At 38.0% G+C, this 13,553-nt stretch overlaps 1 protein-coding gene across 5 annotated transcripts in view; it reads right to left on the bottom strand.

Moving 5' to 3' along the window:
• The window catches only part of LRP1B (LDL receptor related protein 1B), a 761,175-nt gene that overhangs the window by 291,631 nt on the left and 455,991 nt on the right, over positions 1-13,553 (bottom strand). For all 5 annotated transcript variants that reach the window (XM_052792801.1, XM_052792800.1, XM_052792798.1 and 2 more), the window contains 3 exons: positions 12,233-12,404; positions 10,083-10,226; positions 8,427-8,663 (listed from right to left, as the gene is read on the bottom strand). In XM_052792801.1, coding sequence (XP_052648761.1) covers positions 8,427-8,663; positions 10,083-10,226; positions 12,233-12,404 — 553 coding nt within the window. The remainder of the gene's footprint in view (positions 1-8,426; positions 8,664-10,082; positions 10,227-12,232; positions 12,405-13,553) is intronic.

Consider the following 13,553-nt stretch of genomic DNA (forward strand, 5'->3'; position numbering starts at 1 on the left):
ATTATATTTTTATGTTCTAACATTACGCATTAGTACAAACAATGGACAATATATAGTCCATATAGTTAAATTAGATTATTTCCTTGAATCTTAATTAGATTTGCTCGAATACAATATTAAAAATTGCTGTGTCTGTCAGAATTAGTATTCCTGAAAACACCCTAAAAAATACAAAGACTGGTGATAAAACTTGTGTATTAAACCATAAGCCTTCATGTGTTAACCACAGCTGGCCCTGGGCAAATCACTATTTAACAAAACCCTACTTAATTTTAATCCTAAACAGCAATATCACCCAAGTCAAGAACAGCTTCCAGGATCCATTCTAGTACTCTAAATTACCTTGCTTTTACCCAAATCACAAGTTTCACTCTTATTAAAAAATAAGCAAAATTGTCATTCAAGTTACATTTGTTCCACTGTCCCATGACCTTGCAAAACATGTGAGCAAGAACATCACAACAGTCCCAAGTTATTCTCCACAGCTAAGTACATGTGCAAACAATATTAACATAGTAAGCAATACATGAGCAAAGAGCAATGCTACCATTGGATGGGCTCATAAGTATGACAGCAGTAGGACTCCATCCAGAATGAAAATGAGTCGACAATGTTTCCTGAATACAGCTTGGAGGCTTCCCCATTTGAGAAGCAGTAAAACAATTCCCCAAGCAACAAGTTTTCCCTCAAGCATACTTAACACCCTGTAACATTAACTGACCCCTGCCCTCTCCCACATGATCCCCATTTCTTAACTGAAAGCACAAGGTCTCTGAAAGGTTTTGCATCTCTCTTCACTATACCCTTCCCCTTTTCTTTCAGAAAGATCTCAAAATCCAAGTGCGTGGGGTGGGATATGTAGAATTTCCAGTCATTCTCTCCTGCCCTTTGCAGCACTGTGAAGGCTGAGGCACTACCCGGCTTTAGGCATCACCCTTTGCCACGCAGCTGATCTCACACCAGCCCTCTGGCATGCTCCTCCCGGTGTGGTCACTCCTCATCTACAGGATGATCCCACCATTTGCCAGGCGGTAATACCAGAGGGGTGCTAATACTGAGGGAAGTGATGGAGCTTAGGCCACAGCATTGGCGACCACCGCCTTTTCTGGTCCGTGTCCCTCACCTGTAAACACGCTCCAGCAGCCCACGCATCTGCCACTTGCTGCCCCCTTTTCCCCAGTCCCTCCAAGGAGTATTTCTCCGGGTGGAATGGAGCTGCTGCTCCACGTACCCCTCCACCAGCCGACACGGAAGCCCTCCTGAGCACAGGGCAGCGCTTACAGGTGGCACACGCCCAAACCCCCCCCGAGCAGCTCCGGCAGCAGCTCGGCTCGCACCCTGTACCAGGGCCGGTTCCTACCTCCAGGGCAGCCTCGGAGCACTCACTAACGGCCCTCTTAGCGGGCCATTACCGCCGCCGCCCTCCGGCTCGACTCCCCGGCTCAGCTCGGCCCCTCAAAGACCCCTGACACAAGCGCCAGCCCTTTGGCCGGCCGTTTCCTCAGAGGCGGCTGGAACCGGCCCTGACCGGCTGGGGGCGGTTGGGCGCCAAAAGGCGGCACCCAGCGGCGGCGCCTGAGAGGGCTGAGGGGGGGGGGGGGGGGCTGACCTGCCGCCCACCGCCTGCCTGCGGCGGAGGAAGCCGCGTTTGCTTGCTTTAGTATCCTTTCTGAGGACAAACTTGGGGTGGAAACGCTCGTTTGACTGCTGCCTTGTTTGGTATGTTGGATTAAAAAAGATAATGGCGTAACGGCGTAGTAGCTGTGAGTCTAGTGCTTCCACTGAGCCTGAGAATTCACAGCACCGAATTGGTGCCTCCCTTCGCTGTGATAAAAATGAACGTCCGTATGGCTGAAAAGGTACCCCCCCCCCCGCAAACCAAACGAAAAAGCACACTAAAAAAAAAATCCCCTCTTTACTATGATGCTTCTTGACAATACAGATTGTAATACTTGTTTGTTGTAGTCGGATATACAATCCTACAGTACAATTTCAATAGCGGGAATCGTCAAGACTTAAAAAAAGGAATGTAAATTGCTTTTTCTGTTTACATTTACACCAGTAATGCCATCTAGATGCAAGCTTTCATCAGATTCATTCTTTCACCAGCGTTGACATCACTTTCAGATCAATGCTGGAGTTTTTGGAAAGATTTTCTCAGAACAAACATGATGCAGGGAGATTTTCATTGCAATGTGCATTAAAAAAATCATGTATTACCATTTTTTAAGAAATGCTGATGTGACAAAATCCCTGATCCTACTTAGGTCCCCCTTACACCAGATAGGCAAGTGAAAATCTGCTGAACTGAACATAACTGTTTACTATTTGAACTGTGCTGCCAAACATATGTAATTTAACTTGTCAGCTTTCTAGACAACAACTTCGCATGAACTCCTGGAGTGCTGGTTTGGGACATTTCAGATTGTTATCAGACTGATTTTTACGGCAACAGCATTGTGCAGTAGTGCTGTGTTGCCATCGTCTAAACCTTCCCTCAGATTCCTCCACCAAGATGCCTCCCCATAATACAATCGGCAAGTACTAACGGAGAGGTCTTACTTGCTAACATTCATAACTTCAGCATGCCTATGCATTTTTTGCAACCTATCAGATTTGTATTCCTTGGGACAAACTCTTCACCTGTAATATTTTTTAGACCCCAAACACCCTTATTGACTATGACTCTAATAATCTAATTTCCTACAAGAAACCAGTAAAATTCTTTGTGATGGACAGGAATGCAAAGCTCTTTTACCAAGTCACACTCTACATAACTTATTTAGTGCAATACAGAAAACTTTCTGCTCACTATAACCCATAGATAACATGGTATGTCATCAACAATACACTAAGATAAAATATGACAGTTTTACCGAATAAATGAAATATTGGGCTTTTTATACACTTGGATGCAATAATGGCATCTATAAAAGGTGCCATTATAATCTCAATAGCATTGGAACTTGATAAATTACTTCACAGCCTTTCTGTTGAACAATGTTTTTTAGTGACTGTAATACCACCATATTCCCTATCAAGTTAGCAGAGCTATAATGTTTTCAAATACCTTGTCATTGCAAAATGTTCCATTTTTTGTTAATTTTATAACTATTTCCTTTTAAAAAAAGCAAAATGCATTTAAATATAATGTTGAAGTATATTAAGATTATGATATAAACTTGCACTGTATACTAAAGTTTAAAAATAACAAGGACCCCCTTATTAGGAGAGAGACGTCAGTCAGTATGCTTTCAATGCTTAAAACCAGAAAATTAAAAGAAGCTGGTGGCTACTGAAAGTCATAGCATACTTTTAAAACTGCTTTTTCCCTTATCAGTATCCTCTGGGCACAACGGCAATGGACAAACAGCACAGATGAATAAAGATAAATATGCAAATGAGATACTTTTTTTTTTACATAAAAGGAAAGAAATTCTTGACAATAACATAGAGAATAATTGAGAAATGAGTTTACTTGTCTTGAAGAAATCAACAAGGCCTAGAGTAGTTCAGGATTCCTTCTAGCTTTAATGCTGTCTATAATTCCAAGTGCGTAATCATCCTATCCCATGCATATTGCTTCTGTTAAATTAAACACTCATGGAGATATATGTATGTATATAAAACTGTGATGTATTTTACACTTGCTAGGTTTTGTTCTTTTTTTTTCTTTAACCCTTGAACTGCAAAGTACAATCTACCACCTGCAGTGACCTGAACAGTAACAGGAATTAAAGGTACATAACATCTCCAGGTGCCATTTTTAAATGCGTAGTTCTGTGAACATGGGAGCAATTGAAGCCCGACTACCTCTGTATTCATGTGTTCCTTTGTTTTTTGACTACTTTGCTGAAGAATAGTGAAATTTTTTCTCTTCTTCCATTATAATTCCATTTCACAATTTCTGTGTTCACGTTGCTATGCCCAGTTGCAGAAATCAATCTCCCTATTTTTACAAAATTTTAGGATTTACTTATACTTGGACCTCTGCCCTATATATCAAATTAACTTGAAATCATTCTGAAGGTCCAAAAGATATTACAGAGAAACAAAGGTATCCACCAAAGTATCAACTAAACCTTGTTCACATAAGAAACCAGACCTAAATTTAGTAAATCAGTCATGGGTGTAGAGATGACACTACATCCTGCGCGACACAATATGAGAAAGTTATAGGGAGGGAGGGGAAAAAAAAAAAAAAGTGGCATATGCTGAGTGTTCTTCCTAAATGTGTTTAGCATTTTTATCTGTATTTCTGATACACCTAAACATCACTATACTTTTGGGGAACTATTTTTCCCTGTGATCTAAAAAGCCTGAAGGAAGCAATGGTGTCAAAATTCATTCTCCAGACAGAGGATATGAAACAACAGTATGACATACCTAACCCAGCAACCACCTAGTCTGACAAGATTCATCCGGTCAAAGTACAAAGCAGCTGTGGATCGGTCAGAGTGGGTGAGATCAGTGCCAGCAGCTCAGCCAGGTTTCCCAGGCTGATGGACACTGTCAGTTTTATTTGTTGTCTCTCAGTGCCTTTGCTACATTCTTTTTAAAAGGCAATGTCAGAGTCAGTTGGAACTGTCTGAAAGTGGGAGAGTGGCCTTTGGTCATGGAGTGATCAAGCATGTTGAGAAGAGAAAAGTACAAATTATGGTAGGGAAAAGAAGAGAGCATCTCACCAAGGACCTGGGAGCCCAAGGCTCTCAGAGAAAGACTGAAGCACAGAACAGGGAACAAAGACAAGCTTCAGGAGTGAAAGAAAAATCCTTTAGGGCTCAGAGGGGTCTTGGCAGATTTTGCTCAACTCAAGAAAACACTGACATGACTAAAATCAAGCTTGAGAACAAGGAGTGATTTGTTCAAAACCCATTTTATTTTTATCCTGACCTAGACAATTTAGGTTAAACACAGTTTTTATACTAATAAAACCAGCTTTTTAATGAAAATTTGAGGGTTTTTTTTCTTCTTTGGGAGACAAAAGAGTCCAAATACGGACTGTATTAGTATCAACAGCAAAGCTAAAGTATTACATTAGAATGCTAGATACCTCCTAAAATTTACAAGCATATTGCTCCAAGTCTATTTGGTTTCATATAATAGCTACTGTACTGGAGCTACCATGCATTCTGTCATAATTTTGGAGCATTTCTGTTTCTAAACCAAATACAATCTAAGTAAGAGAAAAACCTCATGGTAATTAGATATTAAATATATCAGCAAGTTTTAAAATAACAAAGAATTTTACAGCACAATCCTATAGAGACAGATTACGTTGTTTTTTGTGAATTTATGGTTTAAAGTCCACTTTTATTTAACTATCTAAAAGTTTGAAATATATCCCTTACTTTTTAGGTGGGCTTCACACGAAGTAGTAAAGAGGAACAAAATAATGGCCATTCTGCCATTCTGGTTAAACAAAATTCATTTGACTACAGCAAGCCAGTCTTTCTGCAGTGAAGCCCTTTCAACATAAAAAGGATGAGGTAAATAAAATACCATTTTGATCATTGTTCACTTGATAATTGAAAAATTAACATTTGTAATTCTGGAAATACTGCCAGAATTTTATAGTCAACAGTTGAATGTGGGCCCAAATACACAGAATATAGATACAAGATTTTTAAAAACTCCTATTTCTAGCGGCAACAATTTGCCACATTGTTTGTAAATATGCAAGAAATTATAAGCATAGTGTGTAATTTGGTAGAGAACAGCCTAGCTCATCAATGTCCATTAGATCACGTACACTAATAGTGGCTAGTATAATAGATTAACATGAAAACCAGTGCAAAAAAAAAAAAAAAACTTCTATACACCAACCAGCTAAACAGATTCCAAAGATCTTTACAGACTTACTTTGACCTTGTTTAAGCAAAAAGTTCACCCTTGACCATCTTTGCAAATATTTACAAGTGAGTAATATAACACTTTAAGGCTCACAGCAACTCCAGACAACATAAGGGGGACAAAGACAACTAAAATCCCAGAGTTTGTGTTTATCATAGAACGGTTTGGGTTGGAAGGGATCTTAAAGATCATCTAGTTCCAACCCCCCCCTGCCATGACACCTTCCCCTAGACCAAGTTGCTCAAAGCCCCATCCAACCTGGCCTTGAACACTGCCAGGGATTTTACTTCGACTGAATGATATTTAAATCCCTTTAAAAATGTCTGGTTTGTTCCTTTTTTTTATTTAAAAAACTGATTTCCCATCCAAGTTTGAAACCTTAATTACAGCAATTTCTGTTGCTGGTTAAAGTATACTACTGTTGCAGTTGTGCCACCGACTCTAGGATAGGCCGTGCTGTGGGCTGTCAAATAGTTATCAATGCTACACAGCAGTTTGTTTCCTGAAGTGAAGAATGAGAAGTCACAGCTGAAACTATATGGGAAATCAAACTCCAGCAGTGTTAGGTGGTCAGAGTTCTCAGTTCCCAGTCAACAGTTTGTAGGATCAGGCTCTCATGTAGGCAAACTGTAATTATCTGAGTTACAGTGTTGTTTGAGCTAGCATATCTGTTTGTTCAAAACCTGATAGTCACAAAAAATGACAACTTCTAATCTGAGAAGTGACACCTACCACAGATAGAGTTCCTTAGCAGCATGCTGTTCAGACTGAATATTAAACCACCTCCTGACACACCTGATTTTCTCTAGTAGCCTTCTACCAAGGAACGATTTAATCTGTCCCTGCTGAGTTCTTGAGAGCTGACAAGACTAAAAGCTGAGGTGGTATGGCTGGAGGCCATATTAATTTTTTAAATCATGAAAAATACATAAACAAGTGTTCTTTAAGCATACTTTAAAGTTATGAAACGACACCAAGTTCTAACTAACAACATAAGCTCCTGGTGAAGAAGTGGGGGGAGTATGACAGTGACATTTTTTTGGTCTTTGTAAGTATTAGGACCACCAATAATATATCATTGGATAATCCATAGCTTTTTTGGTATTGCGTTGGTATTTTTGCTATGTTGTACTTCTAAGGGAGCAGAAATTCCAGTTAAACATTATTTAAAAGAGTCTCTCAATTTGTTGGTTTGGTATACAAAGTTTATTCATGTTTGCATGTTTGATTGGACTAACCCCAACCTGTTTGACACCTTTCAGCAAAGATGCTCTTTGGTGTTACGTTGTAATGTTTAAATCTACATACTGTCCGCTCCTTCCTCTACTCCACATTTGGATTACGTTGCTGTAAAATGAAATGTGTGTTGTTTGGTAAAAGAAGGTCAGCAATGGCAGTTCTGTGATGTATATTATTCATTTCCATATTCACAGTGAAACGATGAATTACCAGATTGACAGCTGAGTATTCATTATTTACTCAGACAGCTGCCTTTTATTAAGCAATCACCGATATAGGGTAAAGAGCCATCTATTTCTTGTAACTACTACTGAAGGCATCATTGTGCAGAGACCTTATATCAAAACAGCACCATATCACTGCAAACTGGAGATAACTTCTCTGAGATGGGTGGATTAAAACATGGGTTATGAATGATGGGGAATGAAAATCCCTGTGCTAAAACAATGGTATTTTTGTTGCTTTCACTGTCTCGAGTTTCAATTTACAAGTAAAGATATTAAGCTTTCTGAAGGCCAAGATGAATATTCATACTGCTTATTTTCTTGAGTACTAGAAAATGAAGCAGTTGTTACCTCCTGCTGAAGCAGTCTTTCATGAAAAGGGTCCGTAAAAGAAAAAGAAATATGGGTTGACAAACTGGAGGTTTTATCACTGAAACAGCATTTAGTATGATAAGATTCTAGACCAGGGGCGTACTGTAAACTGTGGTTGGAGAGGTGGAAACTAGAGAACTGCTGGTATTTTCTCTCATTGGTATAATAAAATGGTACAAACATCTTAATTAAGGTTCTAAAAAATGTTTAGGTCTTCCTGTTGCTTCCACATACACAACAGAAAACGCATCGGGAAAGACAATGCTTTTTTTTCTAATGAGTTTGCAAGCACTACAGAAGTCTCACTCTGCCAAACTACTTGAATAAGCTCCAGAATCCACACTGTGATAGAGGTTGGAATGAAGAAGTCTTATAAAGTCCACAAGGATACAGGATGGCTCAGTGAACGATTGCAAAGAACTACATTATGGATCCATTGTATCCAATTACTGAAAGAATACAGCGGAAATGTAGGAGGGAGTTACTGGCGGGTATAAGCTTAAACGGACAAAGTAAGAATTCACAACAGAGCAACTTAACCAAACTTTACATTTCTGCACTCAGGAAAAATAAACAGGAAGTTGTAAAAAAAGAAATATCTCCAACTCTGTTCAAAGTCTAGTTTGGGTCTGTTTTCCATGGCAGATTTAAATAAAGCTTTAAATTATCTGTAAAATGTCAGTTCAACTTCTCCTTAGAGAGATTCTCTGAATGTCACTATCAGTCAGCATTGCCTACCATCTTTGAGGATTGTTTCTCTCTCTGTGCCATCAATTTTCTGTCGTCCAATTAGGAAACTGGTAGTATCAGCAAAGTAAATGTAATTGGTTTCAGCATGGAAGTCCAGAGCACGAGGATTGACCAAGTTTTCTATAGGGATCATGTATTCGTCAGATACTTTGGTGTTCAGGTCCATTCCCCGTATTATTCCTGGGCGTCCCTTCCCATAAAAAAGAAACAATTCATTCTTTGGTCCTGCAAAAGAAAGATTACAAACATAAACAACTGATGCTGCCTAATCTTCTTTACAGTGCATAATGTCACTGTTTAATTAACTGGCACAATTAGTGGGGGAACAGGAGCGTTATTCAATACCAAAAATTAAACTTTCATATATTCCAAAAGTATCTAAACTCAAGAAATCTAGCTAATTATATTACCTTCATTAAAATACAAATTACTTCAGTGAGCTGCTTACATCTAATTATTTTTTTCTATAGACATTCCCACTGAAAAGCAATGTTAGATCACAGAATAACTTTGCATCTACTGTGAAATGGACATATATAGCTTTGTAGACATTTAATTTTACAATTCATTAGGATCTATCAGAGTAATGTAGGCCATGACTGAAGTAATCATTAAATCTAGCGAGACTGTAACTCCAGCAAATACAAAACACTATTTTTTTCACCTGAAGTTTCTCAGAAACAAACAAGACAAAAGACTACAGTAATTTTTTTTTCAAATGGGAAGGAATACAACAAATCAACACACACTGTTCTTTCATACTGAGATACAAAACATGGATACCAGTATTTCTTATTTCTGAGGAGATTTTTACAATTTAATCAAGTAGGTTAATTACAAATAACCAAAGCTTAGTAAGGTGATTTTCTTTCCTTAAGGATACTTATAAATATACTTAGTATATTCCTTAGTACTATCAATATACCTCTTAAAATTCTCTAAGAGACATAATTTTCCTAATGCCTCTCAGGGTTTTTTTGTTGGAATCATTAGTGGAAAACCATATGAGGTTTAACTGAGGTCAGATATATCCATCTACCAGCATCCATCAAAGTATCTAGCTGCATGCCTTTCATCTGAACTAAATCAATTCCATTTGATCAAGAAACCAGACAAAAACAGGCGTTCCCCAAAACTTTCAGGACTGTCCCATTGGCTGTAGGTAACCAACAGATTGTACATACCTAATGTTAGTTATAACCATAGTTTGCTTTCACAAAGTATTATGAGAAAAACCTTGCTTGACTTATTCACATGAATGGTTTGCTTCTGAGTTACAAGTTGATTGTATGGGTAGAAATTAGATGTGACAAACTATTTAAGAGCACTTCAGTACTTATGTACTGTGAGAATGTATAGTATATAAAGAAAGAGTATGACCGATTAACTTGTGATGATTTTTAGAATTCTTTAAACAGTGTCCCAGGTTTAATTTGTCACTTCTATGAACTAAGCCAAATCAAATCATTTTAAGGGAATGAAAGAAGTATGTATGAACAAAGTGTCAGGTACATGTTGCAAACAAATTTTACCCAAAAGCAGCCCATGTGATTTCTACTGTTACTGATAAGCATTTTAAATAACACCTACATCTATACCCTGGAATATTCGCGGCTGGCAGACTCTTTGATTTAAATAACATACTTTTGCATGACCTGCCATCACTCCCCAAGATGAAGCCAGTCCTGCAGCGACAAGTCCGTGCTTTGTAGTTGCTGCTGAGCAGACAGATGTGCGAACATCCCCCCAGCATTCCATATGGGTCCACTTCACATGCATGGCTTCTGACTACGGCGAGTGAAAAACAGCACGATTCAAATCCATTTAAAGCAAGATAATTATATTCATCAGCATGTAGAAAGTTTAGACAGGAAAAAAAGTGAATTTGTGTCACAATAAATCCTTCCCCAGAATATAACTACAAAGGAAGGTGTTTTTTTAAGATGATACCCAAAGCAGACAAGTAACCCAAAGGGCCATTTTGTGGCTATCACGCCATACCCATCGTTGTGTGCGATCACCCCTTTTTGAATAAGCTTCTGCACATCATTTGCCAGGCAGCACTCCCCTGGGGTAGCTGACACTTTTCCCCTTTTTTATTTGTTGCTTCAGTTCATTTGGTTGGTTGGCTGTTTTTCTGAGAACATAGCGAATCCCACGCCAACGCAGTTTGCTATTCATTCAACTCCATTAAACAGCACCTTTCTGGGGCAGATGCCTGTGCAGACACTAAGGGACAGAACGAGCCTTGTAGTGTTTTTCCATATTTGTACAGTTGGGACATAAATGCAGCTGAAGAAGCCAAAGAATTCCTTTCCCTTGATTTCATATTTTCAAATGCACGGTTCTAAATTAGCAGACTAATATATCAAATTCATTTGTTTACACTCTTTAAGGTAAACCTGAAGAGAAAACAAAATCTATCTTGCTATCCTACAGTTACTAAGCTGCCTTACAAGAGGCCAACAGTATTTTAGCTCAAAAAATGTTTTTCTCTTCTTTCTCCTTTCCCTCAAGCTTTTTAGTTTTTTTTAAAAAAAAAGTAATCAAGTGCTTTAAGGTCGATATTGTTAAAGGTAGACAGAAACTCTAGCAAGCTGAGACAGCTTTTACAGCACATCTTGACAAGCAACAAACATGTCCATTCAAAACAAAAGAAGTAGCAGAGTGAACAAAGGGCAAGAGGAACAGAGTCATCACAGGATGTAATAAAAGATTACACTGTGCTCATGTCTCTCCTCTTCTCAACCTCTCCTGCTCCCTCAGGGGTACAAGAGGGGGTCTATAGCAGGGAAAGAGTCTTTGCAGCCTCCTTCAGACACTGACATCTGCAACTCAATGCCCTCAGCTATAGGGTGAAAATTAGTTCACCCAGTCTACATCAATTTAGAGTTTGTTCCCGCTTCAGAAACTTCTCTAAAAGCAGTCAGTCTGTTTAATAACATTGATGTTGATCACCAGAATTGATGTGCTAGCTGTTTTGTCCAAGCAGTCATGGCAACAATTTATTGCTATCAGTCATATCGAAAAGTTCTCATAAAGTATCCCTGTAAACATTTTGGATCTTGCTATCTTTGCACAAAGTTCCTGCAAATCACACTGCTGTTCTGAATGCAGAAAGTATGTGATCAGAGCCATGATTGGAGTCATACAGGACTATGGACCTCAGAAATTGCTACTTTACCAAAAATTCAGAGATTATAAAAAGAGGTTTCTCATTCTAGATGAAAAGGAAGATTTCTTTCACAGAAGGCAAAGATGATATTTATTCAAACCAAGGAGAACTTAACAGCAATTTCCTATCTCACCAGTTGCTGTGCTGGCAGTTAGGCAGGCTACCTGCCCACACACCCATCTCCATGCTTTTTTGGCAGCCCCGAAGACAGGGGCTCTCTTGAGGTTTGTAGTCTGTCTGAAAAGCAGGCCCAGAGAAACCAGGAATCTCTGAGGTCTGAGACCCAAGCATGTGGACGGCATTGGACATCTAACAATTCTGAAGGTGTTAAATTATGAAAGCGTTGAGTGTGTGGAGCCAGAAACTTGCAGACCAGGGCTCTTTGGCGGTTCTCCAAGCTGAGTGCTCAGGAAGCAGTGGTGTTAGGAGCTTAGAGGTGCAGGAAAACTGGCAGTAAGTACGTGGGAAAATGGGCAGATAAAGAAGCAACAGAGAGTTTTGTCGCAGTGACAAATTTTCACTGCATCTTCTCATACGTTTTTCTGGAAGAACCTTTTTAACCATGCATCCACCTAATATCTGGTTTTACATTTCCTAGAAAGAGGAATTTTGATCTTACCTGCTGTTTGAGTTCTTTTCTGGTATACACGGATCTCTTTAGCATTGTCAAGTCTAGCAAGAGACTGAACATCCGTGCCATTATATCTGTTTATTCGTAAAATGCTGAGGTTATCTGAATTAACTGTATATAAATAGTTTTCAAATACTGCCAAACCACAAAGATGCCTAATCTGGAAAAGAAAAAAACGATATAATTATTTTAGCTGAATATTTCAGGTATATCTATGATTTGTAAACATCAAACATTACTGTGAATTGTAGATGCTAAAGTATACAAAAGGATTTCTGAATATGCCAATAAATAGTTGTAAATAATACACACAAACTACACTACAAGTATAGTTCACATTCTTGCAGTCCAAAGTTTATAAGTAGAAAACCTTTGTACAAGATAGGCAGAAAATTCAAAATATTTAGTAATCCAAATTAATTTATCCTCTGAATTTCCCAGTTTCTCTGTCTTTTAAAAACTCCTGCATACATTAAGTGCAACAGCTTATTTTAGTATTAACTAATAATAACTAAGATAAATTAACTAATATTAACTACCATTAACTAACAAATATAATAAATATAGATATTTAAAACAGTTTATAGGTTGAATTGATGTATTTTTTTATTATGTTATAATCAAAGCAAGGCAAATAGTGCAAGATATACCCACTGAATATTTTCTTAAGTAAATAAATGAATAAATATACAAATTCCCTCGGCAAATATACAAATTCCCTTGGCTATGCTTGTGTACCTTTTGTGTTGGTGTCTTTGAATATGGTTGTGGTCACACAGTATTGCTTGTTTCTCAAAAAGTGAATTCTAAAATTGTATTAATTTGTGATGTGCCTGGGTACATTGATTAAAAATTACCGAACGTTAGATAGTTAGCCAATCACAGCTCGAACATGAAATGTTCAATAATCTAGTGGTTGTGCTTGATTGATAGATTTAGAAAACGTAAGATATCTCATTGACAATTTTGAAAGCTGAACAAATTAAAGAGAATTTTTTGGCAGATGTTCACATATTCACAGGCTGAATATCTTATCAGTTTAATCAATAAATTGTTCACACAAAGTATTTACTTAGCTCACTTACAAATTCAGACATATGACACCAAAAAAAAAAACCCCAAACAAAAGAACCCCTGTCATGCATCAAATATTTCAGACCTTTCTGGAAATTACCCCCCCAGTTGGCTAAATCTTGCCATTGTATTCTGCCCTTATCCAGAAAAAAAAAAAGAAAAAAAAAAAAGAAAAAAAAAAGAAAAAAAAAAGAAAAAGAAAGAGAGAGAGATCAATGGAAATGTTTGATTAAGA

The sequence above is a fragment of the Harpia harpyja genome, chromosome 7, assembly GCF_026419915.1.
Source record: "Harpia harpyja isolate bHarHar1 chromosome 7, bHarHar1 primary haplotype, whole genome shotgun sequence".
NCBI classification, from domain to species: domain Eukaryota; kingdom Metazoa; phylum Chordata; class Aves; order Accipitriformes; family Accipitridae; genus Harpia; species Harpia harpyja.